This window comes from Aspergillus aculeatus (genome assembly GCF_001890905.1).
Source record: "Aspergillus aculeatus ATCC 16872 unplaced genomic scaffold ASPACscaffold_14, whole genome shotgun sequence".
NCBI classification, from domain to species: Eukaryota; Fungi; Ascomycota; class Eurotiomycetes; order Eurotiales; family Aspergillaceae; genus Aspergillus; species Aspergillus aculeatus.
Genome location: NW_017962989.1, coordinates 6,606 through 32,038, shown reverse-complemented (window position 1 = coordinate 32,038; position 25,433 = coordinate 6,606). Strand labels below are relative to the sequence as shown.

The 25,433-nt window shown below is 52.7% G+C and overlaps 9 protein-coding genes across 9 annotated transcripts; 6 read left to right on the top strand and 3 right to left on the bottom strand.

The window, feature by feature from the left end:
- Positions 1 to 1,980: 1,980 nt before the first annotated feature.
- ASPACDRAFT_1890327 (uncharacterized protein) lies at positions 1,981 to 3,918 on the top strand (the record flags this gene model as incomplete). Its single annotated transcript, XM_020198577.1, has 4 exons — positions 1,981 to 2,100; positions 2,156 to 2,620; positions 2,681 to 2,984; positions 3,068 to 3,918. The coding sequence occupies 4 exons, from the start codon at positions 1,981 to 1,983 to the stop codon at positions 3,916 to 3,918; spliced, it is 1,740 nt and encodes a 579-aa protein (XP_020053386.1).
- Positions 3,919 to 4,395: 477 nt separating this feature from the next.
- Positions 4,396 to 5,604, top strand: ASPACDRAFT_62762 (Zn(II)2Cys6 transcription factor domain-containing protein; the record flags this gene model as incomplete). Its single annotated transcript, XM_020203824.1, has 1 exon — positions 4,396 to 5,604. One exon carries the CDS (start codon positions 4,396 to 4,398, stop codon positions 5,602 to 5,604), a length of 1,209 nt encoding a protein of 402 aa, XP_020053385.1.
- A 683-nt stretch (positions 5,605 to 6,287) lies between these two features.
- On the top strand, positions 6,288 to 8,372 carry ASPACDRAFT_45900 (uncharacterized protein; the record flags this gene model as incomplete). Its single annotated transcript, XM_020201701.1, has 5 exons — positions 6,288 to 6,525; positions 6,574 to 7,130; positions 7,202 to 7,298; positions 7,354 to 7,632; positions 7,855 to 8,372. The coding sequence occupies 5 exons, from the start codon at positions 6,288 to 6,290 to the stop codon at positions 8,370 to 8,372; spliced, it is 1,689 nt and encodes a 562-aa protein (XP_020053384.1).
- Positions 8,373 to 9,076: 704 nt separating this feature from the next.
- Positions 9,077 to 9,895, top strand: ASPACDRAFT_123766 (uncharacterized protein). Its single transcript, XM_020196677.1, has one exon. It carries the CDS (start codon positions 9,090 to 9,092, stop codon positions 9,786 to 9,788), a length of 699 nt encoding a protein of 232 aa, XP_020053383.1. The 5' UTR covers positions 9,077 to 9,089; the 3' UTR covers positions 9,789 to 9,895.
- Positions 9,896 to 9,960: 65 nt separating this feature from the next.
- ASPACDRAFT_32943 (aminotransferase-like domain-containing protein) lies at positions 9,961 to 11,418 on the bottom strand (the record flags this gene model as incomplete). Its single annotated transcript, XM_020199920.1, has 3 exons — positions 9,961 to 10,465; positions 10,562 to 10,922; positions 10,962 to 11,418. 3 exons carry the CDS (start codon positions 11,416 to 11,418, stop codon positions 9,961 to 9,963), a joined length of 1,323 nt encoding a protein of 440 aa, XP_020053382.1.
- Positions 11,419 to 12,079: 661 nt separating this feature from the next.
- ASPACDRAFT_45897 (uncharacterized protein) lies at positions 12,080 to 14,532 on the bottom strand (the record flags this gene model as incomplete). Its single annotated transcript, XM_020201700.1, has 7 exons — positions 12,080 to 12,466; positions 12,573 to 13,177; positions 13,254 to 13,451; positions 13,507 to 13,905; positions 13,963 to 13,986; positions 14,046 to 14,151; positions 14,203 to 14,532. 7 exons carry the CDS (start codon positions 14,530 to 14,532, stop codon positions 12,080 to 12,082), a joined length of 2,049 nt encoding a protein of 682 aa, XP_020053381.1.
- Positions 14,533 to 17,307: 2,775 nt separating this feature from the next.
- On the top strand, positions 17,308 to 19,889 carry ASPACDRAFT_123762 (uncharacterized protein). The gene is made up of 5 exons (XM_020196676.1): positions 17,308 to 17,776; positions 17,856 to 18,344; positions 18,400 to 18,623; positions 18,710 to 19,065; positions 19,160 to 19,889. The coding sequence occupies exons 1-5, from the start codon at positions 17,438 to 17,440 to the stop codon at positions 19,450 to 19,452; spliced, it is 1,701 nt and encodes a 566-aa protein (XP_020053380.1). The 5' UTR covers positions 17,308 to 17,437; the 3' UTR covers positions 19,453 to 19,889.
- A 698-nt stretch (positions 19,890 to 20,587) lies between these two features.
- ASPACDRAFT_123757 (RTA1 domain-containing protein) lies at positions 20,588 to 21,976 on the top strand. Its single transcript, XM_020196675.1, has 2 exons — positions 20,588 to 20,760; positions 20,843 to 21,976. The coding sequence occupies exons 1-2, from the start codon at positions 20,733 to 20,735 to the stop codon at positions 21,724 to 21,726; spliced, it is 912 nt and encodes a 303-aa protein (XP_020053379.1). The 5' UTR covers positions 20,588 to 20,732; the 3' UTR covers positions 21,727 to 21,976.
- A 629-nt stretch (positions 21,977 to 22,605) lies between these two features.
- On the bottom strand, positions 22,606 to 23,663 carry ASPACDRAFT_123756 (uncharacterized protein). The gene has a single exon (XM_020196674.1). The coding sequence runs from the start codon at positions 23,567 to 23,569 to the stop codon at positions 22,901 to 22,903; it is 669 nt and encodes a 222-aa protein (XP_020053378.1). The 5' UTR covers positions 23,570 to 23,663; the 3' UTR covers positions 22,606 to 22,900.
- Positions 23,664 to 25,433: the final 1,770 nt, after the last annotated feature.

The window sequence follows — 25,433 nt, the reverse complement described above, 5'->3', positions numbered from 1 at the left end:
CCTACTTTCGCACTATCCTCCGCGCCAGGTGCTATGCAGCTGAATTAGAAGCAATGCGGAAAATACAAGCGCAGACGAATAGTCTAAATACAACACTATGATCTCGCTAGCGAGGTTCCACAATCCCTGGGACATTATAATAGGTCTCTGAAGTATAGACTTCATGATTTGTCTCTTTTGTAAGAGATAGGCGGAGAGGTGCTTATGTTACAGGCTAACAACCCCAGCTTTTGTTCTCTCAATTTGTCTAAGAAATAGGCCCAGTTTTACCTCTCTATCTGGAATCCAAGTATATCTGGAATCCAAGTATATCTGGAATCCAAGTATAGACAAATAAACCTTCCTCGACTTAGTAGCAGTTTTAACTAATCTTCGAGTTTTACACGCAGCGTTGACCATAGACAATAGCACAGCCTTCGAAGAGCACCCATTTTGGCTCATCCTACTATGAGTTCGAAATCTAGACACGAGTGGTTCGTGTCTTCAGCTTCACACCCGTGTTGTGAAGTCCCCACATTGTCTTGTAAAGCTGGTTCGTTCCACCGTTGTGAATGACCCGTCTGGTCCAGCCAAGATGCCAAGAAGTCCGCCCCGGATGCCCCGGATCCGGCCCAGTCTGGGGTAGTCCAGATTCTCTAGGTCTCGAAGCCAAGACCTTCCGTCCAGAGATCACCAGGATTGATGAGAACGTGCTACACTGTTGCATGGAGCTGGATCCCACGGTTCGGAGAGTTGAGCTGCTGTCAGTGTCAGTGTCAGTGTCAGCGGCTCACAGCTCTGGACGAGTTCACCACCCCTTAGTCATCTACTCATTTTCGTCATGCATGCTAGACGTGTGGGCCATCATCCAAGGAGTCATATGGTATATTTCACAAGTTGGAGATTAGGTCGGGCTAGTTGCCGCTCATGATTCCGTAAGTCATTTGACGGAGGCACGCTCGATCCTGAATGTTGTTGTCTTGGAGAAACAGCATTGACCACCACATACATAAACCAGAAGATGAAGTGAGGCAGTGGAAATCCAAGTCTCGTGCCGGTATACAAGAGGACACCGACGGTCTTCCGCATAACGGCAAAGTTCAATACTCATGCTCGGCTTCGCCCGAGATATTTGAAAAAAAGCTTGGGGTAATGTGCTCATACGCCGCGGATGCTGAAATAAGGTCATGTATCTGAGATTCAGAGCAACAGAGTAAGCTTACCAAGAGAAAGCAATCTAGGGTGGGGGTCTTCGCCGCACCTTTCCTGCCCTCGGGACGAGGGGGCGGCACTTACACATACAGATTGCCCCACCCCTCATCAAACGCTAACATTGGTGGTTCATCGTGAAGAAAGCAACGAAGCTTATTGTCTGGCCAACAGAGGCCACGAATCTACGAGCCAGAAGATACACGTCACGTGAAGACTTCACACAGCGGTCCTGACCGCATGGCTACGCAGTGCGTACGCTGATTTACTGTGCCGCAAATCCCATCGTCCGGTGTTCGGGTCATCAACGGGTCGGCTCCGTGGGACATACTCATAGAGCCTCGCTTGCAGCAACACCCCTAGCCGATAGGTAAGCGACTGAAGATTTTTACTCAGTACTAGATTGTGGATCGTTGCATGCATTTTCAGGAGGGTCCAGGGTCGCTTACGGACCAGCTCCTTGCCCCCTGTTTCAGGGCTAACAATGCCGTTGGATTTGGCTGACAGGCGGGGGCAACTAGACTCTTTCGGGGAGTTTTCCCCCGGCGATCGGCATTCACCACAATCAATCTGACTCGGCGATCGGGTCTCATGCTCCAGGCATACGTACGCTACCCGCTCAATGAAAGAACATGTTCAGGGGCATGGGAGAAATGGGGTCGCTTGCTGACTCGTTCGGTAGAGGGATCGAGAAGGGATGGCCAGCACGACTGATTCATGTTACACTATACATATATCACCTTGTGCCCCAGCATAGCGGTCATGTCTTCAAAGCGAAGTGCGATCCCAAACATGGTTGCTTTAACCTCCCTCCTGCATGTCCTCCCTCTGCTCCTCGCCACGGCACAGGGCCAGCTCGCTGGCCGCGTTGGACCCTTGACGACCGCGGCGGAGAAGAACGGCCACCAGAACGTGCAATGTGCTCGACTACGGTGCCGTTGCAGACAACGCAACAGACGTCGGGCAGCCCATCATCGATGCCTTTGCGGACTGCGGAAGAGGGGGCGTCATCTACATCCCTCCAGGCGATTACCTCCAAACCACATGGGTCCACCTCACCAATGGCAGTGCCTTTGCCATCCAGATAGACGGAATCATCTATCGCGGGGCCGCCCCCTCTTCGCAATCGTACATGTTCGAGATCTCCTCGAGCAGTGACTTCGAAATTTTCAGCTCAACATCGCGCGGTGCCATCCAGGGCAGCGGATACCTGTATCACCAGTCAGGTAACTTCGTGGGCCCGCGACTCCTCCACGTCAATGGGGGATCGGACTGGTCGGTTCATGACCTGGCGCTTGTCGACTCCCCGATGTTCCACTTTGTGATCCAGGGGGCTACTAATGGTGAGGTGTATAATATGGCAATCCGGGGTGGGGATCATGGAGGGCTGGATGGGATTGATGTCAGCGGAACGAATATCTGGATTCATGATGTGGGTGTTTCCAATGTGCTTTGTCGATTGGACATTGTACGCTGACAATTTTCAATACAGGTCATGGTCACGAACAAGGATGAATGTGTAACAGTCAAAGTAGGAGCCCCAACAATCCTGGTCCCACAGTGTATCAAGCGACTAACGTTGCATCTTGGACAGACCGGGTCGAAGAACATCCTCGTCGAGAGCATTTACTGCAACAGTAGTGGAGGGTGCGCCATGGGGTCCCTAGGCGCTGGGACCAACGTCAGCGATGTCACCTACCGGAACGTCTACACATGGTCATCCAACCAGATGTTCATGATCAAGAGCAACGGAGGATCCGGGACTGTGTCGAATGTCCTCTTTGAGAACTTCATGGGTAAGTTTGCCTTGTCACACAATGCCGATGCCCCAGCCCTTGCCCTGAGACGGAGACCTAATATCGATCCCCGACCTTTCTAGGCCATGGAAACGCCTACAGCTTAGACTTCGACACAGCCTGGAGCAGCATGTCCACGATCGAAGGGGACGGCATCGCATACAGCAACATCACGTTCCGCAACTGGACAGGCACCGAGGTCGACGGCGAGGACCGTCCGCTCATTCGGGTCAAATGCCCCGCCCTGATGCCCTGCACGGATTTGGCGATTGAGGAATTTGCCCTCTGGAACGAGGAGGGCCACTACGCATTGCACGTCTGCGAGCACTCGTACGGCTCGGGCTATTGCCTTTCCAACGCGACCGTCCCAGTCACTGGCACTGCGGCAGGCTACACCACGACGCAGTACATCAACACGCCCCCGGCGGGCTACTCGGCCACCACGATGGCCGAGGACCTTGCGACGGCGTTTGGAACCTCCGCCTCCATTCCGATTCCGACAATCCCCACTTCGTTCTACCCGGGCTTGACGCCGTATAGTCCCCTTGCGGGGGCTTCTGCCTTCCCGTCAAGTAGTGCCTATCCCTCGAGCAGCTCCCACCCCTCGAGCAGTGCACTGCCGTCTTACAGAAGGAATGTGACGGCGTCGGTCAGATCCTCGACTCCGGCTGGATTGTCAACTTTGGCCCACCAGACGCCGACTTCTTCTTCGGTGGTTTCGCCGTCCTCGGAGCCACCATCCGCGTGTTATTTCGCCACATCAAGCCCGGATGTCACAGTGGCCTCGTCAGCTTCATCATCGATGTCCACCGCCTCGGCATCCTCGGCTTACGATTCGCATACGGAGCAGCGCGTACCGCCGCGACCGCATGGTCTGGGTGGGCAGCACCTCCAATTTCATCAGCACCACGGAGGTCGCCATCCGTACCACTGAGTAAATACATCGTCTTGTAAAAGCTAATTCTGGATAAAATTTATCCGCATTTATAGATGCGGTGCTTTGTTAAATATAATTTGGCCGAGGGTTCTGCAAGTGCTAGCGCAGGACATAAAGAAGGAGCCAGCTAATCACCAAACCAATCCTTAAATCCTCTATCTGCTACTATTAATCGGACTGCCTATTCTTCGGTACACTAGTTCTCTTCAACTGATAGGCCTATCTTACCTCTATATGTTATTTGTTGATCAGTACATAACGTAGTCCTTGTTTATGGTACAGCTATTGAATCTCAATGAAGCTCGAATCCTATCTGGTAGTATAGTATGCAGATCAAGATGACTGCAAGGCTCGATGTCAGGGCACGTGCTGCTTTAGTGCTTACTGCATGCAGTGTTGCGGTGTTCTCTCATCCTCGTCAGCGGATCCGCCACTTCCGCCCGATACCTACCCCACCCACCACCTACCCCCACCATGTCGTTACGGCGCAGGTCTTGCAACGCCTGTTTCAAAGGCCGAAGAAAATGCGATCTGGAATATCCAGTCTGCGAAAACTGCAGGAGAACAAACAAAACCTGCCAGTATGCATACCCGCCTAGGCCACCACCAGGGCGCACCGACGACCCACCAACTGTGCCAGACGAGATACTCGTCTCGCCAACGACGCGTACGACCAGTAATAGTACCGATTTGGAACTGGATCTTCTTAAGTCACCTGCATTTACTATCTTGGATCCAACCGAGCAAGACGCAGTGCTCCAGCTTCCACTGAGTTTCACACCAGGTCGTCCATGTACACCGGACTTTACCCCGCCGGAGACTATCTCCTTTTCAGCCACGTCAAGATTCGTAGGCACCCTCGGTGAGGTCCAACCCATCCAAGGCAGCACACGATCATGGCAGTGGGTGATGGATGAGCTGAAAGCTTACCCGAGGGAACTTGCCCGACGGGGAGAGACAATCTTCATCCACCGCGACCTGTACCACGACGAGATGCCACGGCCGATCCGGATGGCCTTTGGCGTCTGCTCTTCCTTCTGTCTCAGCCCCGAGACGACGAACCGGGAGATGGCATTTCGCGTGATCGACGCTGAAGTCTCCGAGCTGCTCCAACCCCCCACCGAACCGAGTTTGAGCTCTAGCTCTAAGCTACTTCGAATAGAGCTCGCGCGGCTCCAGGCACTACTGCTCTACCAGACCCTCCGACTCTTCCATGGCAACCTGCAGCAGCGGGTTGCGGCCGAGCAACAGGGGTCCATGCTCATGACCGCGGCGCTGAAGATGATCGTTCGCGCGCAGTCCGAGCCGGAGCTTCAGAGTCCGAGGACCCGCCATGCTTGGGTCCTCGGCGAGTGCATCCGACGCACCGCGCTCCTACTTTACTTTCTCTACGGAGTCAACTCGGTGTATCGAGAAGGTATCTGCGTGGGACTGCATACATTGCGGCAGTTGCCTTTGTCGGCGAAGATGTCTTCTTGGGGAGAGGATGATCAGCGTGCAGTTCAAGAGGACCAAGGGCATTTGTGCGATAATGCAGAGACGCTTCCCTACGAGGCGTTCTTGGCGCGATGGCTTGTTTCGATGCCGCGGCGGCTGGATCGCTTTGAGAAGTTGCTGATTGTTCCGTGTCAGGGGCTGGAGGCGGCTGAGGCATTTGAGGGCCTGGGAGGGCTGGTTGTGTAGTTGCTTTAATCTTTGTTCGGGGGACTCGCACTGTGGGAGATGATAGATAGGTTTATTTGTGTCTGCACGTTCTTGCTGTTCAGCCATTGACCCGTCTCCAAACTCTGACCACGATTTGCCTACTTAAGTAGCCATGCAGACTGTAAACTAAGTAGTTCTTTAATTCCGAGACCACCCGAACTTTCCATTACGATCATGTCTCCACGGGACGACAGGCGATGGCGTCAATCCTTGACATCTGGCAGAGATTTTCCTTTCCAGGTATCGTCTAACGCTTGGATGTGTGCGTATAGTCTGGCTTTGCCTCGGGTTGCCATTGGTTTTGTGATAAAGTGATGGCATCGAAACTGGGAATGGGTGAGGGGTACAGTATCGTGATGTCGCTGATTTATCAGGTTCGGAGAACTGCCGAACATCAGTTGCCTATCGAGGCGGATGTTGGAATGCCGCCGCTAACACTTCTGGGCATGTTGATCAAATTACCTTTCCTGGCAGCAGAATTGAGAACGCGAGGCCTATGAGTTGAGTCGGATACCCGCGCCACAACCACTCTGCGCGCACATGGATGCTTTGAACACTGCTGAACGCCATCGGTACAATGGCTGTTACCACTCTTCTTCTAGCGGCACTTCCCATTTGCGCCTGTGCGTCGAGCGTGGTCAATGTCTTGAATGTGCCATACTATGTTCCCTCAAAGGTCGAAGTATGTGTTCTACCTGTCCACCCGTTCAAAGTCTCTCTACGGGATCCATGAATCTAACAATGCATACAATTTGGTGGTGCATGAATTCCAAGTGCGAGAAGCACTTCCGGTGACCGTCTTCACATCCCGGGAGGCACTCATTACAGCATCATGGATCCACAGCACCGTTTCCGATTTCTTGGTCCGAGACGACGTTTACAACAAGAGGTTCTTCGACGGTAAAAACTTTGCAATTTTGCTCACAAGCGTTTGCTGATGCCTGCTAGCGTTCTACCTCCAGGGTCCCGAAGGTCTTGCCATGGCTGGAGACGCAGACTCCCTGCTTAAGTCATTCGGAACCAGTCAAGTATTCTGGGCTTTGTCACAACACAACACAACCCTCCCAGACGGCCCCTACTTTGCGACATCTTCGGGCCTGCACCGCGCCTGGCGCCTCTATGAGGATCACACCAATTCGTTTGTCCTGCCTACCATCCCATCTGCCAACGACGCCAACGTCTATGAAGCCCTCCCAGCAAGCGGCAGCGACCTTTATGGAGCGATGCAAATCGCCGTACCATCCAGGCTGTTCTACCAGCCTACGCCCGAGCAGCCGCTCGCTGGCTACCGCATCGGCGTCAAAGATCAGTATGACATGAAGGGCATTATCACCACATTTGGCAGTCGTTCGTACGCCGCGACGTATCCTCTGTCGAATATGACGTCCGGGGTCATTCAGCATCTCCTCGATAAGGGCGCCATTGTTGTCGGCAAAACCAAGCTGTCGGTCTTCGCTAATGCGTGGTTCAGCATCGCTGAGTGGCCTGATTATTCGCTGCCCTTTGTAAGCATTGCCTCATTCGGTGGGGTTGTCGCTGTTCGGCAAGCTTATGCACGATAGAATTCTCGCGGAAGTCGTACCTCAGCCCCGGCGCCTCTTCTGCGGGCTCGGGGGTGTCTCTCGCCGCATACGACTGGCTGGACATTACCATTGGGGAGGATACAGGCGGCTGTAAGTCGGACCACTTTACTCGTTATTTACCGTAGCTCACACACAACGTCGCTAGCGATGCGTTTCCCCGCTGCTCAGAATGGCGTGTACGGGATCCGCTCCACCAAGAACAGCACCAACGACACCGCGACCGCGTTCGGGCCCTTCGACGTCGCCAGCCATTTCGCTCGCGATGTGGACTCCTTCAACACCTTCGGTGCCGTGCTGTACGGGCAGTCCGGCTATAGGAACTACATTCTCTATGCCCGGGAGTATTGGGCGAATATTAACCCCAATTACACGGCGCCGTGCGAGGAATACGTCCAGAACCCGGAAGCATTCCTGGGCGTGAACCGTACCATCGTTGACAACAATGCGCTTTGGTAACGGGAGCTTGGTGGATTATTTCGCGAATGTAAGTTCCAAATTTGTACTACAAAGTGCATACGGCCTTTCCCAAGATAACCCCCCTCCCCCTCTAATCGCTCCTTCCAAAACCTATAATGCAGCTAACGCAACGGAACCATAACCCGAAAGCCCATACCCTACATCTCAGGAACGAATACCTTCTCCTTAGATTTCAAAGAAGACTACTTCGCGAAATTCGGCCGCTACCCCTACACCACCCTCAACGCGGCCAGCGACCCCTCCTTCACCCCGCAAAACGCCACCCTAGGCGAGATCGGCCACACCCTGCAATCCGAATATCAGACCTTCTACCCCAGATATTTCCCCTCTGCCAAGGAAGAAACCTGCTCCGCCGCCATCGTGGTCTTTCCCTTCAACGGCGACGGCGGGAACCCCTGGTATCGGGACAGTAACATCAGTTATACCGTGGCGGGCAGCGCCCCGGCGCTCCCCGGGTATATCAGCTGGAACTATCTGTCCGTGATGAACGAGAGCCCCGAGATGGCGGTGCCGGTGGGGACGGTGAAGTATCAGAGCCGGGTGTCGCTGATGGAGGAGGAGTTTCCGGCCACGGTGGAGATCCAGGGGGCGGACGGGTGTGATTTTATGCTGATGAATCTGGTGCGGGCGGTTGCGTATGAGCGGGGCTTGAAGAAGGGAGTGCAAACTGGATCGAGGATGCACTGAGGGGGCTGGATCGTGCCTGAGGGTGATTCTCGAACAAGCGCTGTTTGAGTGGTGCTGAGCAGGTATACATACCTCTCTACGTCTAGGTAGGGCTGCGGGCTGCGGGCTGCGCGGGGAGCCCCACTTTTGCCCGCCACCTCCGCAATACACCAGATGCCCGCACCGCAGAGCTTAATAATGCATCAATCTATAATTAAGTCACAACGAAAAGAGCAAACGCGGAGGATAGAGTTTCGTATTACCTCACCTGAGAGCCATCCCGCATCTGCTTATATGTACACCTAAAAACTATATAAAGAACCAAGCTCACTTATCCAAATTGCCCAAGACAGCAACACAGCAACCCTCCTCCCGCACAGCCCTCATCCAACTTTCCGCACGTTCATCGATCCAATCCATCCAAAACAAAGACTCACTCCCTGTCTTGAGCAAACCATGACCAAAACAATCACCATAATCGGCGCCACCGGCACCCAAGGCGGCTCCGTCATCAACGCCCTCCTCTCCGCCCAAGAACCAACCTACACGACCATCCGCGCCATAACCCGCAACCCCACCAGCCCCGCCGCGCAAGCCCTCGCCGCGCAAGGCGTCCACCTCATCCCGGCCGACCTGCACGACCCCACCTTTTTGGAGACAGCATTCAGCGGCACCCACGCCATCTTCGCCGTGACCAATTTCTTCGAGGCCCTGCCCACGCACGGGATCGACGGCGCCATGGCGCTCGAAACGCAGATGGGGGTCAACATCGCCACCGCGGCGGCAGCCACCGCCACGCTGGAGCACTTCGTCTGGTCGACGCTGCCGGACTCCAAGGCCAACACGACCGGGCAAGTGGTCGTGCCGTACTACGAGAGCAAGCGCCGCGTGGACGAGTTCATTGCCCGGGCATTGCCGGGGTTGCGGGCCAAGACGACGTTCCTCTGGGTCGGGTGGTATAGTTCGAATATGTTGTTGCCGTGCTTTCATCCGATGCGGGTGCGTGGTGCGGAAGGGGGTGGATTCCTGACCCTGACGAACATCGATCCCGCGACGAGGATTCCGGTGGCCGGGGATGAGAGGGTTAATGTGGGGTTGTTTGTGCAAGCAATCTTGGAAACGCCGGAGAGGACTCTGCCGGGGAGGATTGTCGCGGCGATTACGGGGTATCGTGCGTTGGGGGAGGTGGTGGAGACGTTTGGGACTGCGAAGGGGGTAAAGGTGCGGTGTGTGCGGATTGGGAGGGAGGATTATCGGGCCTTGTGGCCGGGGTTGGCGGAGTTGATGGATGTATCGCATTATTACTTTCAGGTTACGGATGGGAGGTCGTTCACTGCGGCGGGAGAGGGAGAAGCGGTTCTGGGAGCGGAGGATCTGGGGCTGGAGGGCTTGGTTGGACTAGAGGAGGCTTTTGCGGGGGTGCCTTGGCTGGACTGATTTTTCTTTTGGCATTTCGGTGCGGTGACAGCTTCGACAGGCTGGAGATGTTCGAGTGGATGCTTGGGAGCTGTAGCTATTGAGCTGAATGTGTATTACAACAGAGGGAATCATTTCCGATAGTCGGTTTCTCTATTTTTAAATCGAGAGTTAAAACTCGTCAGAGCATTCCTCAAACAGCTGAGCGTCGAGACGGTGCAGTGAATTCACCTAGGCACCTAGGAGCAAGCAACCTCCTCATAACCATCTCCAACCTCCCCACCCCCTCCACCAACCGATCCTCGTCCTCCCACATAAAGCACAACCTAATAAAGCCATCCACTCGCTCCCGGGAACCACCCGTATTCCGTCCCGGTACAGCAAACAACCCCCCTTTCCCGATGACCAGCCCCTGCTTCGTCGCTTCGCGGTCTATATCCTCACTACTCACTCCAGCAGGCAGCCGAAGCCATAAGAAGAACCCACCCGCCGCCATCCCGCGCGCCCCATCCGGCTGAAAGCTCACTCCCAGCGGAACCAGCCTCTGCCGCACCGCATCAGCCAGAATCCAATACCTTCTTGAAACAGCGGGTAGCACGGTTCCCTCTAGGTGAGACTGGAAGCTTCCATTCTCAAACATCTGGTTGATATATGTCGAGGTCAGGTGCGATGGTGCACCGCCGGAAATGTTAGACCCGCTTTTCGACAAGAATGCCTTTAAGTTAGCCCACGGCCACAACGAGGAAAACCCAAGCCTGGGCAAAATAAAGAAAGCAGGGGATAAGATTACATACCACTGCGCCAGCGCCGCCACGAACCTCGGGGTGGCCTCCGCCCAACCCACCCGACACCCAGGGCCGAGAATCTTGCTGAATGAACCGTTGCTCACCACATTCCCGAAACCATCATCCCCGACCCCACCATCCAGTGTACGATCAATGTCCACAAGCCGCGGAGCAGGCGAGTGATGTGCAGGCGTGACAGCCAGGAAATCATAGACGTCGTCGCACACGACCAGCGCGTCGTGTCGTCGCGCCAAGCGCACGAGGGCCTCGCGGCGGGGGACGGACATCGTTGCACCGGAGGGATTCGCGTAGGTTGGCACGCAGTAGATCAGATGCTTGTATTTCTTGCCCGGCCCAAGTTGGTCTGCGCCTGCGCTTCTGGCCTTCCCACCATCCCCGCACGCCGCACACCCAGGTGAATGATGACAACCCGGGGCACTTGCTATTCCCCGCTCAAGCTCCGCAACCTGCATCCCCTCCCCATCCTCTGGCACAGCCCGCAGCCGATCGCCCAGCCCTGCGTCCCGGAACATGGTAAACACCAAATGATACGTCGGCTCAGAGAGCCACACCGCCACCGTATGGCGCGGGTCCGTGAAGACCTGCAGGATGCACGCGAGGTTCTGGGAGGCGCCGCCAGTGATGCAGATCCGCTCGGTGGGGATGGGCCGCGCGGGCGCGTAGAAGTTAGTCAGCCATTTGACGATATTCGTCCGGAGAGGGTGGTAGCCTGCTTCGTCGCCGTAGTCGAGGGCAGGGATGTAGAGGCTTGGGTTGGAGAGGACGGTTGCGGCGGCTGATCGGAGGTGTGTGGCGGGGAGGAGGGAGGGGTGCGGGGAGCCTTTTTGGAGATTGATTGATTGCATTTTCTTGCATGTATCTCAACTTGGATGGGAGGGGTAGGGATATTCACGGGGATAGATTGTATTATGTATAGGATGGAGAAAGGAAGCTGGGGCTGGGGTCGATAAATGCTAGCCCTAAGTTTGCCTTCATCTCCGCGGCCCGGATAGGCATTGTATGCGATCGGACCAATCATATCAACCCTTGTATGGTGAAAATCTGGGACCATCGGGTGGAGCTACCTCAAACTAGTAGCGCATGCTCACTTGCGACGAATTGGTCAGTAATGACAGGATATATTGTTTTTGGTCCAATTTAGTGCGATGATGCCACCGTCCGATCAAGATGAGAATGAACTTTTACCGGGAATCTCGACCGTCAGTTCAGCATCCGGCACCATACCGTCATACCACCCGTCCTGGAGGACAGTTTTCTTAAAGGAATCGCTGCGTCCGATATTATCTATGAGCTGCTCATGATGCTTGCTCTTGATTCGCTGTAATAAGATGGGTTATCCCGATGTCCCTCTCATCTGTTCTTAGTAGGACGGAGGTACGCTATCTTATTCTCCCCGTCATCAACCCTTAACCCCAAGAAACATGAACTTAAGTGCAAGCAATCCACATACCACCCACACCAACCAAAGACCTATTCACCTTACATCAAAAATACATCCTCCTCAAATCAAATCCCCGAATCATCCTGGAACCGCCCATTCGGATTCCAATGATTCGCCGGATCCGCATACCAGCGCTCCCAGTTGTCGCATGTTCGGTCCAGCTGCCGCTTCGCGAAGGTCGTCGGGACCTGCGCGATCTGCGCGGCCAGCACCTCCTTCAGCTCCAGATCCTGCAGCGCGAGCCCCCCGGACGCGTGCCACGCGATGTGGCAGTGCAGAGTCCAGACGCCCGGGTTGTCGGTCTTGAAGGCGATAACGATGAACCCGTTGCTGGGGAGGAGGACGGCGTCGCGGCGGCGGGGGTTGTCCAGGGAGAGATCGAGGGACTCCGGACCGTCGTAGGGGAACTCGGAGTATTGGAGGATGGCGAAGTCGTGGCCGTGGAGGTGAATCTGGATCCCCAGGGGTTAGAATGAGCGCCATCCAATTTTAAGGGATGTGTTGAAATCAGAAGAGGGCGGTGGGGATGTTTGACAGGCCCGGGAGAGGAAGGCTTACCGGATGAGCAACAGGTACCAAGCGACCTCCCGAGACCGGGCTGGGATTGTCCAGGTTTCCCCCGATCAAGATCATATAGTTCCAGGTGGATGTTTGCGGGGGAGAGCCCACTGGCGGCTCCTCGGCCAGGTAGATAACGGCATTGGGGTCGTAGGGCGGGTCGAGGTGGTTGACGGTGGGCTCGGTGTAGTTGACGAAGACGGTGTCGTTCAGAAACTGCCACACGTTGACTGTTGCGGCCGCATCGTTGCCTTCTGCTGGCAGGAACCAGGTGTCGATCGTGACTGACGCCTCCAGGAGGGCATGGTTGCTGTGGTAATGCACCGCAGTGAGACTGGTGGTCGGCGGGTCGATGGTCCACGGAACGACGGGGACAAGGTCGAGCATGTCGCTGCAGGTGGAATTGTAAGACCAGGCCGTCGTGGTTGGTACCGGAGGTTTCTCGTCGTCATCATCCCCGTACCACAGGATGCCTTGTCTGTCGTCCGGGAAGGTCTCGAAGTTGTGGCATCCCTCCGCGGGCTCGGTGCGGATCCAGTAGCCCTCTTTAGATCTGGAGATGTGCTTCTTGCTTAGGGTTTTGAGGACAACGTGGTATCGCTGGCCTGTTGAATCGGTTAGTGCGGGCTCTTCATGCATGCATTAGCTCATTAGAAAGGGCATGCTGAGGGTGAGCATTACCGATCCCAATATAGATGTGGTTCGTTGTATACGGTTCAACTGGAACCAAGTCATTCCCGATGACCGTCATATTGTGGCCATCAATACTGAAGATGAAGGTGCTATCCGTGGATGCGTTGATTAGCCGCAGGATGTATCGTTTTCCGGGCTTCACCTTTTTGTGATATCGGTTCTTGGGGAAAGATCCGGCATAACTCCCTGATCCAATATTATGTCAGTATTTTGGTCGTCTGTGCCCAGGCAAGTAACACACCCTTCCCATTGATCAAAATACTAGTCTGTTTCGGAGGCACACGCGGCGGATCCGCGACGGGGTTCGCGAACTGCTCCTGGTAGTATTCCATAAACGCACTGCGGTGATTGTGGTCAGAGATGAGGATTGGATCCAGGGCACTGTCAAAGTTGGCGGAGGTGGGACCATGAATCGTCATCGGACCCAGCAGGCCATCTGAGTACTGCAGACTGTAATGGCTGTGGTACCAGGTGGACCCGTACTGGGTCGTGTTGAACACGTAGCTGAAGGTGTCCCCGGGCGCAATGGGGCATTGAGTGATTCCAGGGACGCCATCCATGAGAGTAGATCCGAATTGTCGAATGCCATGCATATGAATTGCAGTTCCGTTCTTCGAGAGGTTGTTCTTGACAGTGATGTCTAGAGACAATTCTGCTCAGCAGTGAAGAGAATATCTCTGATGACTTTGATACTTACTCACTACATCGCCCCAACATGCCTCTGTCCGTACATCACTATCGGCTTCCACTGATAATCTCGTAGAAACCATCGGTACTCACGTATCCAAGGCCCCGGAAAACTCTTGTCAAACAGCTTGGCATATGGAAAGTCGATGCCATCCCAATTCACAGGACGTTTCGTATCTTCGCCCACAGTGAGAAAGTACTAGGGTTGTTACCATCGCACTGCGTTGTGAAGCTGGCAGAGGATACTTACTTTGCGCTCAATTCCAATAGGAGCTCTAACTTCATAGTCCGTGTGGATGGTAAAGTCCTTAGAAGCATCGGTCCGATGTTTCAGCCACACACCTCGATTGCTAGGCGAGGGATCGTAGGTGTACTCGGCTGCCATAGCCGGATAATGGCACTTGAAGGGGCCGCCATGGGCTGTCTCATCTTCAGCAGCACCTGGAGGCACAAATGATAGAGTGCCTGGTGCAATTGGGATTTGAAGTGATTCCGGTTCATACGATCCACGGAACAAAGGGACCCTCGGCTGGAAGCCGAAAAATGCTATGATGTTGATGATGTAGGTCTGTAAAAACATGGTGATCTTACATGAGTGCTGGAGAGGAAAATTCGTTGGACCTGCACGAAAGCATGACAATCTATTCTTATGTATCCCGGATTAGCGCCTGTCCGGGCTTTCCAGGTCTGAGCAGAATGGCCCACCGAGGTCTCGTATAATGCGCCCGATGGGATCCTTGCCAAAGTCCTTCTCGGAAGATTGTGACGTGGGTCAGATGCAGTCATTGTCATCACAGAAGCTACAAGAAGATTTGGTCCAGGGATGGTATCTTGATTCTAAGATTGTGTTCTTGCAACAGTCTGCTTTTAGGATAGACGCACAGAATGAAACCCCTCTAGACATTTTGTATGGCCTTTTAGACTGGTTTCGTTTCCCCCTAATCAACATCATCGACGCCATCTCAACGGGAACAACCATCGAACTAATATCTTCGATATGGTTTAGAGAAGGGGGGAATAGTAAGCATTCAGGCCCTATCACAATCTAGCGGAGAGTGTCGGGGGCTGGACCGGGGCTCCGTTCAAAGCAGAATCCAGTGACAATCCATGCAGGGCAATCCTATCAATCATCTGAGCTCAAACAAATCTTAGTAACATAGGCAAAAGTCAGGAATATGTATGTTCACTGCATTGACCTGTCCGCGAGCTCTTCGCTTATGAAACCTATTTCACCTAGGCACAAACCTAAAGCAAGGGAGGACGGAACACAAACTACCTACTAGATTTAGAAGAACCTACTCAATCACAGCCCCCAAAGGGTACCTAGACATGTACCTTTAACGAAATATTGACACATAATATATTCTTTCCAGTGTGAATCTGAGGAACATTTGTGGATCGCGCAAACGATGTGCTCTGTGTGCTACGAGGACCCACGGGAACCCGACTGCCCGGCTCACCAGGCCCGGTACGCCCCATACGCCCCGTGTAACCCTAACACGACAGCAAAAAGCAACGACCCAGCACTACTATTGGGATCACTCGTTACATCTATGAGCATGGTAACACCAAGATCTGTGGCTGTCCACGTTTTCGTCACTCTATGCTGTGCTGACACAGACGGATCCGAGATATCCTTATGAACCTATTCTGCCCAGAAGTCTAATTCATGCATATCCCTGGCCATGGAGGGCCCAGGACTGTCATGGACTGTTTGTCTCTAATACGAGTGAGATAACGTCTCGAGATACGGTTCGCAATGACGCAGATCATCTGGGCCGCAGTCACAAAATTGTCACAGTGGCTTTACTCAAGTGACCTCTATATACAAGATAACAGTTAGTCAGGTCCCGTATTCAAGACACAATCGAAGGATTTGTACTGCTACCGAGGAAGTCCTTGCAACAACCAAATTTCTTGTTCTAGACTCATACTCGTTCACAGGCCATAATCATCGTCTTTGGTGGTCTATTTTGCGTAACGAAGAGCATTATTCGTAGCATGATGTAGTCATTCGGCGGTGGTTGGTCCCGATGGTTGATATCAGTTGTGGACAGCGGATAGCAGCCGCCATCTTGCAAACACAATTTCCCTTACCAAGGGCAGGCACCAAGGAAGCTGGACAGCGAAGCTCCACTAGGTACCTTTCCAAGTCCTTTGATAAGTATCTTCCGGAGCATCTTCCCACGCAAGCAGGGTAGCATAGCCGGTATAATATAAGCACCGTTAGGAATATCTGGTTGACGGCGGCATTGCGGCCGACGGTTATCGGGTTCTTGCTGTCTTCGAGGCTGGAGGAACTGCACGCAATGTCGTCTTCGCATGGCCTCTTTTCGAAGCCTCGACGACAATTCCGGGCGAATTCTTCCCCTGGACTGAGATCGTACAACGCACTGAAGGACATAGCGGATAAGATATACAGCCGTATGGGAGTTTGTGACGATAGGAAAGCGAGATGAGCTTGTGAAAGCACTCTTGGGAGGTCCTCGGTTTTTTTCCGACCATCACACATCAATAGCAAGACAATCGATGCACTGGATACATCTCACTTGGACTTCATGGCTTGATAGAAGATCCAAGACCAGCCAAAATTATCAAGTAATATGACAGCAAGATGGTATCCAGCCATGGAATGAGTTTCTTATCATGCCGCCCATGTTAATGTCTATCTGCTATAAGGTCAAGGTCAACACGCGGGGCAAGTCCGTGCTGGTCCAGACGTGCACAACGGGGGCGGAAAGAGTGAGGGTGTTACGTGAGCGGTCTGGCATTGGCTTGATGAAGGAGGTGCAGGAGGCAATTATCGGTAGACGCTCTGCACTCACTGCTCCCTGACTGTGAGTACTATGTTGTTCCTATCGAGTTGGGGCGACTCGGGCCAACGGCTGATTCGCCGGTGCAACGTACGCACTCGTAATTGAGCTGCTCTGGCGAGGAATTTATCCACCTGACCACGTTACCAGACATAATTCAACCGAGGCTCGTCATCTTTTAGCTCATACATCCGAACGCCGTAGCTGGTATACCTTGGCTTCTATTCCTCTATACCATAAGATCATCACAAGTCACGGGACCATAATCTTTTGCTGAGTCAGAATCGCTGGTCAGAGAGGATCACGTGCCAGATAACGGAATTTTGGAAATTGATTCAACATAATCCTGCCCTAAGACACATGATTTAGTCAGTCCCTATCAGGCTCGAATTGTGTTCGGATGCATAGCTACCTGAACACGACCAGGGATAGTACAGACATTTGTTGTTGGTTTGGCTTCGTTCGGTGTCATGAATTGTATAATCTATTCTTGTGCCCGGATAAAGGATGGGGCCGATAACAGATTGCCTGATCCCCCTAGCGCTGTCAATGCTGGATGGATGCTTAGACTTTGCAACCCAAACTGACATCCAGCACTTTCAAATACACACGTCTCCCCATATGAATAAAGCAAAACGGGACTGTTGATTCTCATTCTTGATGCAACAGACTATGCGGTCTCCAGCACTCCTTCTTGGCCTCCTGACCATCATCACCACTGTTGTGTCCAAAACAATCGAATATGATTTCAACGTTACCTGGGTCCTCGCCAATCCAGATGGCGCAAAAGTGCGGCCAACGATTGGCATCAATCACGCCTGGCCACTGCCGCAGATTCAGGCCGACGTGGGGGACACTATAGTTGTGGATGTTCTCAACTCGCTGGGCAATCAGTCCACGGCTCTGCACTTTCACGGCATCTTCATGGAGGGCACCCCCCACATGGATGGGACTGCCCAAGTCACCCAGTGCACCATTCGACCGGGGTCAAAATTCCAGTATAAGTTTCAGGTCAGAGCGAGCTTTCATAAATATTGGCGTTGCGTAACGGTTGGCGTGAGCGGACAATTCAACTAAGTAGTGGCAACAGGTCAACCAGCCAGGAACGTACTGGTACCATGCCCATGCCGAGTCACAGTACCCGGATGGACTCCGTGGCCTCTTGGTCGTGCATGATACGGCCTCCCCATACCATGATGAGTACAATGAGGAGATCGTATTCTCGATTTCGGATTGGTATCACGAACAGATGCCGGAGATGATGCCACACTATCTCCATCAATCTATGCTTCATGATCCCACACCAGACTCTAACCTGATTAACGACACTCAGAACCTCCAGATCCCGGTTCGACCAAAGGAGAAATACCTTGTTCGGATTGCAAACATTGGGGGCTTCATGGGACAATATGTTTCAATCGAGGACCACGAGATGACGATTGTGGAAGTGGACGGTGTCTATACGAAACCTGCACAAGCACAGGCCATCTACATCGCTGCGGGTCAGCGATACGGGGTTCTGATTTCGGGCAAGAACGATGCCAGTCGCAATTACGCTATTACCGTGACCATGGACAAGGTATGCTTCACGAGAACAGTGGATGCGGACTCGGTTGCTGATCTGCTTCTGCAAGACCTTGATAATGATGGCTCACTCGCGACCTCAAGTCACCGTTACCGGGTGGTTAGTCTACGATCAGAGCTTGCCACTCGACGAACCATCCGCAGACATCGACATCTCCCAAGCAATTGATGACATTACGCTGGAACCGTATGACTCGGAACCACTCTTCACCTCACCAGATCAAAGCATCACTCTGAACATGGGGACGGCCCGACTTGCAGATGGAAATAGCCAGTATGTTACCTCTCCTCTCCTCCGCCCTAGCGCTCTTGAACACGCTCAAGAAAACACTTGTTCAACCTATAAAACCCCATGAACAGCTGGACCTTCAACGACATTGCCTACACCCCGCCCGACTACCCGACCTTATACCACGCCCTCGAAGCTGGATCTCTTTCCACCGACACTGCAACCTACAACCAATCCGCCAACACCTTCATCCTCGCCGAGAATCAGACCGTGGAGCTGGTGGTGAACAACGGCCACATGAGCCGCCACCCGTTCCACCTGCACGGCCATAACTTCCAGGTGGTCTACCGCTCCGAGGCCGGGAACGGCAGTTTCGCGGACACCGGAGCGACCGAGGCGGATTTTCCCAGGGTTCCCATCCGGCGCGACACGGCCATTGTCCATCCCGGTGGGAATCTGGTGCTTCGGTTCCGATCGACGAATCCTGGTCAGTAGTGCTCTTCTTGCTCTGTTTTGATTTGCTCGGGGACGAAAAAAACAAAGATAAAAAAAGCTCATTTGGTGGTTTTGGCTGGTACTAGGCGTCTGGATCTTCCACTGCCACATGGAATGGCATGCCTATTCGGGTCTCGTGCTCACCCTCGTCGAAGCCCCGCTGGCCCTCCAGCAACGGTTGCGACTCTCCTCTCGTATCCCGGCAGATCATCTCGCTGCTTGCGCGCCTGGGCAGTCCTTGCTGTCAGGATCGGGTGTCGAGGTTGATAAAGCGGTTCCTTCTTCCACGCCAGCGGAGGTTGAGGGCGATGGAGCGAGTTCCCATACGGCGGACGGTCACGAAAGCGCTGCTGCTGTTGGGAGTAATTGGAATCGGTGAGTACAGCCATCTCGTATCTTCCCTCCGGTAGATACGGCGGAGGCAGATCGAAACAAAAGCCGGGGACTAATCGCAAGGACAGGGCGGGTGCTTACCTCGGTTTCTTATTGGTCATGATGATAGCCACGGGGGTTGTTGCCTGGCGCGAAGTGCGGCGGTGTGCGTGCGCTGGACGAGACACCAGGTACGCGCCTCTGCGCGCGGGAGCTACGGGAGCTGAAGCTGTCTCTGCTTGAGCTTTTGGCGGGGGATCATTTGGTATATAATAGATGAGCGTGTGGCTGGTATTGCAAAGCTTCGTACATAAACGCCCAAACCCAACTGATGCAGTACAGTACAGCCTTGCTTGTATGAACCGTCCGTATTTGATAGTGCTTGGGGTACATTTAATATACCCCCATGCTCTGAGTAAATAGAGTTGCGAATGCCAATCGACTATAGTAAATTCGATAGACTAAAATCAACCAATGTAGCAAAGTCCGTTCTGAGCGTGTCAAACCTAGCAAATGACAATAAGCAGGATAACTTTCCAGTGACATTCTGGACCGAACACCCCCGCTGGTTCCGATTAGCGAGGGTGGCGCAGGCGGAGATCGGGATTTCGTAGGGATTGTTCGATCGCTCGGAAAGCCAGGTTTTGGCAGGCTTGGCTAACCTTGGAATTAGCATTTCCGCTCGATGACGTACCGCTCCCCTTTAGCATGTCGCGGCAGCAGAGGAGGGGGAGATTAGGGACTCAAATGTCCGTTGAGGATATGTATTGTCATAGTCTATATATTCTAATCCGCTCATGGGAGAAAGAGAAGGGCTTTTTGAGGGCTCGTGCGACCAGTTGACCAGTTGTCGTTCCCCGCATGGGGACTCAACCCTAAGAGTACATGCATAGTATGAGGACAAGCCGCAGGGCCAACATGAAGACCCACAGATTGTGGAGCTGAGCTTTGGGCGAGTACCTTGAAAGAGCCGAGAGGGCCTGTGAGTCTCTGTTGCTTTGCCGATGGGATCGAGCCAGGTGAGCTGCGGACGATCTGGACCTGGACTCGCACGTGTACGCAGGCCAAGCCAGTACCAGTCTAAGCGAGGTCCTGGGCGCGCATTGGCATGCCCAGTCTGTTGCAGTCATATTTACCCACCAGGACACTCCACGAACACGTCTCTCCACTAGACGAGTAGATCGCTTGGCGCCAGTCTCGCCCAAACACTATAACAACACCAGCCTCCCTATCGCGATCATGCAAAGTAACTGAACGCAGGCGAATACCGCCCCCAGCTGATTACCCATGGCGCGCTCCCACCCGCATATCACAGGTACTGTACCGACCCCCCTTCCCGGGCCAAACTCACATCCCAGCACCCTCCCAACCCAAGCCCTAACTCAGAGTCCCAAAAGCGCGATCCTTCGGCTACATCGACCCCAACTTTCCCAACCCCAACGGGCCCAACGACACCTCCATCATCATCTACGGCTACACGCCCTCGCTCGCCCTCGCCGCCTTCGCCGCCACCTGGTTCTTCCTGCATCTGGTCGTGCACACCGTCCAAACGGTCCGCCACCGCAGCTGGTGGTGGCTCCCCTTCTCGGTGGGCCTGATCTTCGAGATCATTGGGTACATCGCGCGGGCGCTGTCCGCGCGCCAGGACCCCTACAACCTGATCTACTTCGTGCTCAACTACTTCTTCATCGTCACGGCGCCCGTGTTTCTGGCCGCGGGGATCTACACCATCCTGTCCGGGCTGATCCCCCTCTTCGGCCGGCAGTACGCCCTCCTCCCGCCCCGGGTGATCCTGTGGTTCTTCATCACATCCGACGTCATCTCGACCGTCGTGCAGATCGCCGGCGCCGTGCTGGTGGGAGTGCGCGAGTCGCGGCAGCAGGATCCCACGGTGGCCAACCATATCCTGCTGGGCGGGCTGGCGTATCAGGTGTTCGCGATGACGGTGTTCATTGCCGTGGCGGCGGGGTTTCTGGTCCGCGCGAGGGGGGTAGTTTTGAAGGGCAGGCGGAAGGGTGAGGGGCCCGGGTATGGCGTGTTCTGTGGGGTGTTTGGGCTGGCCACGCTGATGGTGTATCTGCGCACGATCTTTCGGTTGGCGGAGACGGCGGAGGGGTTGGGCGCGACGCTGGCGACCGATGAGGTCTACTTTGCGTGCTTGGAGTTTGCGCCTATTGCCGCCGTGGTGTTATTGTTTGCGGTCTGGCATCCGGGCAGGTGTGTGGGGGCCAAGATTGGGGGGACAGCGGGGTCGTTGACGGTGAGGTTTTATGGGTTTTGATTTTTTGGTGTTCATGGATTTGTGAGGGCAAGGGGTCGACTGAAAACTTTGTCACGGTTTTTTGAGTCTTCTTCAGCAATGAGATGATGAAGTCTTGAGTTTCATGCCTATTTAATTGTGCTCAGAGGACCTGCAGGAATAGCTAGGCTGTCTACCTGGTGCAGTACTCGTTGATCAGAGTAGAATGAAGACCAAATTCCTTCAACAGGCTATTGCAGTGCATGGAGCATCATGCCCAACACGCCACTGGACCATCATGGGACGTTGGCGGTGGAGTCAGGTGCTTCTAATGGCATAGTACAGCGTACTCAAGTCAAACATATCTACTTTGATTGATGCATAGATGGTGAGACATGGCAAGCCGTTGGGAAAGAGCTCTTTGTGCTCCCCCTTCGCTCAAGGCTCCCCTGCCCTGACGGCTAGACTGTGTGTGACTAATGCGATGTATGTTCAGTGATCCCCGAAATACGTCTTCTGCAGTATATACTAATCAGGACCCCAACGCACCTATACTGGAGACGCCATTGAGTTATGACTCCACTAAAAGGAACCAATTCAGGTCCCGAGGTTAGGACCCACTTCCGTAAAAGCTGGAGGAAGAGCCACAGCTGAACTCTATCTTTGAATTTTCGCCACTCGCAAGGATTCAGCAAGCTTTAGGCGAAAGCAGATTACGGGCCGAGAGGAGGAGGAAGTGAGAATCTGCTAGAATGGTCATACAGAGTCACATTTTGAACGATAGAACAGCCAGACCGGAACCTTGGTGCAAGAAACAGAATCCCTTGTGTGGTGTGATGACTACTGGTAAGTAATGCTACTTCCATTGATAGAGACAAAGTTACAGCAAAAGGTAATGAATTTCACTTTTGTACTATCGAGACCGCCCGCAAATGCTAGCTGTAATTGTTGACTACTGCACACCACTCACTGATGAGGTTTTTCATAATAATACCTCGTGCTTGTGCACTACAGCCTACAACAGACGTGTTTTCAGTCCCGCTAGGCGGAGATAGTCTTTGCTGCAAAAATCATTCCCCAACATTAGTCGGTGGCCGTGCGCGGACTGCTTGGATCTGTCTCCCCTTTTCTGTGCGGACATCCTGCACTGGCGATGACTGCGACGTGATGCACCACTCCTCACCCCAAGCCGATGCTCAGTTGTCTGGCTTTGTCTTCAACAAGAAGCAGGTCTAAACCCCAAGGTCAGGCCATTGTGTTGCTGATCGGTGAAAACATAGCTATGCCCAGGCCAGCCATTCGAGTTGACATGCAGCCCGTTGAATCCGTGGGCGCTCTCCTTCAGGCGGAGCCTGACGGCGTTCCCCGTGGGCGAGCCCTTGAAGACCGCCAGCCGGCCCAGGTTGTCGTTGGCGTAGGGCCAGAGCTGGCTCTGCGCCCCGAGATCCAAAAAGGCCAGGAAGGCGGGATGGCGCTGCGAATTCGGCGAGCCGTTCAGATCCCTGAGATAGAACCCGTCGTTCTCCCTCACAGGGCCTCCGGACTCACAGTCCGTGTTGCGACAGACCTGAAACCGCCGCCGCATGCTGCCTTCCTTGAAGGTCAGCAATTGCCACGGCTGCGCCCAGGCGCCCCACGTGCTGTCCACGATCGGCCCGAGATTCGGGTGGATGAGGTTGTAACATTGGCCGTAGTGGATTCCGAGGTGGCTGTCGTGGATTGGGGTAGTATCTTGCTGCAACTGCGTTCCGGTGGATGGTGCGTCACAGGGAGGAGGGTCGTGGTCGAGCAGCGTCTGCTGAAGCGGGTTAAGGGAGTTGGGAAGGGTGAGAGCGCGCGAGGATAGGACCGTCAGGGAGATGAGGAGGGTGATTGTAAAAGTCATGATCATCGTTAGCTTTACTCTTTGGTGTTGAAAGTTGATATACCTGAATTCTTCTCGAGAGAAACAGATTAATGCTGGTTAGAGGAAGGAAAAGTGCTGCTACGCTCCCGTGGTTTTGAATTCAGAGCACGAGCATGCCCGAGAGATGATTGTTAGTTTATTTCTTGCGCGGGCTCTCGACTTCACCAAGACGTAATCCAGACCTAGTCTGATGTTTCGACCCGCACGAGGAGGCATCTCGCTCGCATTGGCTATGCTGAAAGACTCCGAGCATACTGAAATCCTACCGAGTTCTCACAGAGTTTCCGAGCCGGGGAATGATTTCACGACTCTGGCTGTTTAGCCTTTTCTTGTCCTTGTTTCCGTAACTCTACTGGGAAGCACTGTTGCGGGTCGAGAGCTTGGTGGCCCTTGAGCAGGTTTTGGTGTGAGGTAGACCTCCGAGGGCCCGGTGTTCGCAAAACGGCCGTCGCACCGTTGATACGAGCGTTGTTAGCTTGACAGGAAGTGGGCGATATTGTGGTTCTCCGCTGTCATGGAACTAGAGAGCTCATTGATAGAAGCGGTGAATAGAGACATATCCCACTTACCTGTGCTACTTTCGCGAGCTCGAGGACAAGGAGGGAATGAAGAGCAACATGACTGTAAAACAGCGGGCCTCCTGATCCAGTCTCCATACCCGCAACCACCACTCGCAAGTCAACATTGTCTTGCCCTTGCTGGGAGTGCCTGTATCCAGAAAAGGTGGCATTACTGCAGTATGGACAAAACTGAGGCAAAAACATACAACAGAAGGGATTCGCTGGTAGTCACCCACCCAACTACTAACCTCCCGGCGTGTGGCTTGAACGCGGCCAGAAGACGGGTGGATGCCGTGCGGGTGAGCTAGCAGGTAAGACCGCTTTACAGTCGCGCGACCGGAGGTGAATAGAGTAAGTACGCTTTAAAGAAAAATAAACAATTACCCCTATCGTGCAATATTACATAATCTCACCCGTACAAAGTTTAATTGCCACTTGATCTCTCACCAGCAACAATAATTGGTATAAAAGTATATACTAAATCTACTAAGCCATAATACTAACTTAAGAATATCTAATATAGATCTAGGTAATACGTAATCCTTCTTCAGTTCGGTAAGAAAAAAAGAAAGTAAAAAAATTATTTAAAAGCCCGAAAAATCGCCTAATTAATACAGACTTGATTGGTGGTAAAATATTGAATAATTTATTCTGTAATCAGAAAACAGAAGGCATCAATTATATAAATTTTGATTTAGTGATATTTAATATACGCTTGCCAAAATAATAAAATCTTAAGTTTTTTTATAAACTGTAATATTAGCTTAGCTAAATAGAAAAAATTATTTGTATTATCAGCAGATAATTTTGTATATCTTCTAAGATACAGGCTGGTTGGGGTAGTAGAAAAAGCAGTTTAGACTAATAGATTTTTATAAACAGTTATATTTCTTTAAATCTACTTAGCTTTTTTTTATTACGTCTTGTTTCTATATAGAACGGCACGAATAGAGTGGCTAACGGCCAGGTCAGGTCAGATTAATTTGAATTTTTATATCTAACCGCCAGGTTATGGCTAGGTTAAGAAAATTTTAATTTTCAACCGCAGTATAGCTAAAATTTAGATAATTAATTATTTTAATTATTTTTAATATTAAGATCTACCTGCTATACTTTTTTTAGTTTTAGTATAGTTAAGATATTAGTTATACCTATTTAGTTTATTTTTTAAAAAATATTATCAAATCTTCTTTTGCTGTTTTTTAGATTTTTATAAATTATAATAATATTTAAATTAAAATAAGTTTTTTAAATAAATTTTTTTTTAAAATCTTAAGATTACA

What these genes read in the sequence shown, in the direction of transcription:
- ASPACDRAFT_123766 (XM_020196677.1), top strand. Translation starts at nt 9,090, where the DNA reads ATGGCGCTCGAAACGCAGATGGGGGTCAACATCGCCACCGCGGCGGCA.
- ASPACDRAFT_123762 (XM_020196676.1), top strand. Translation starts at nt 17,438, where the DNA reads ATGCGGTCTCCAGCACTCCTTCTTGGCCTCCTGACCATCATCACCACT. An exon ending in AATTCCAGTATAAGTTTCAG is followed by an intron (nt 17,777 to 17,855) that starts GTCAGAGCGAGC and finishes TAGTGGCAACAG; the next exon opens with GTCAACCAGCCAGGAACGTA. An exon ending in TTACCGTGACCATGGACAAG is followed by an intron (nt 18,345 to 18,399) that starts GTATGCTTCACG and finishes TGCTTCTGCAAG; the next exon opens with ACCTTGATAATGATGGCTCA.
- ASPACDRAFT_123757 (XM_020196675.1), top strand. Translation starts at nt 20,733, where the DNA reads ATGGCGCGCTCCCACCCGCATATCACAG. An exon ending in CTCCCACCCGCATATCACAG is followed by an intron (nt 20,761 to 20,842) that starts GTACTGTACCGA and finishes GAGTCCCAAAAG; the next exon opens with CGCGATCCTTCGGCTACATC.
- ASPACDRAFT_123756 (XM_020196674.1), bottom strand. Translation starts at nt 23,569, where the DNA reads ATGACTTTTACAATCACCCTCCTCATCTCCCTGACGGTCCTATCCTCG.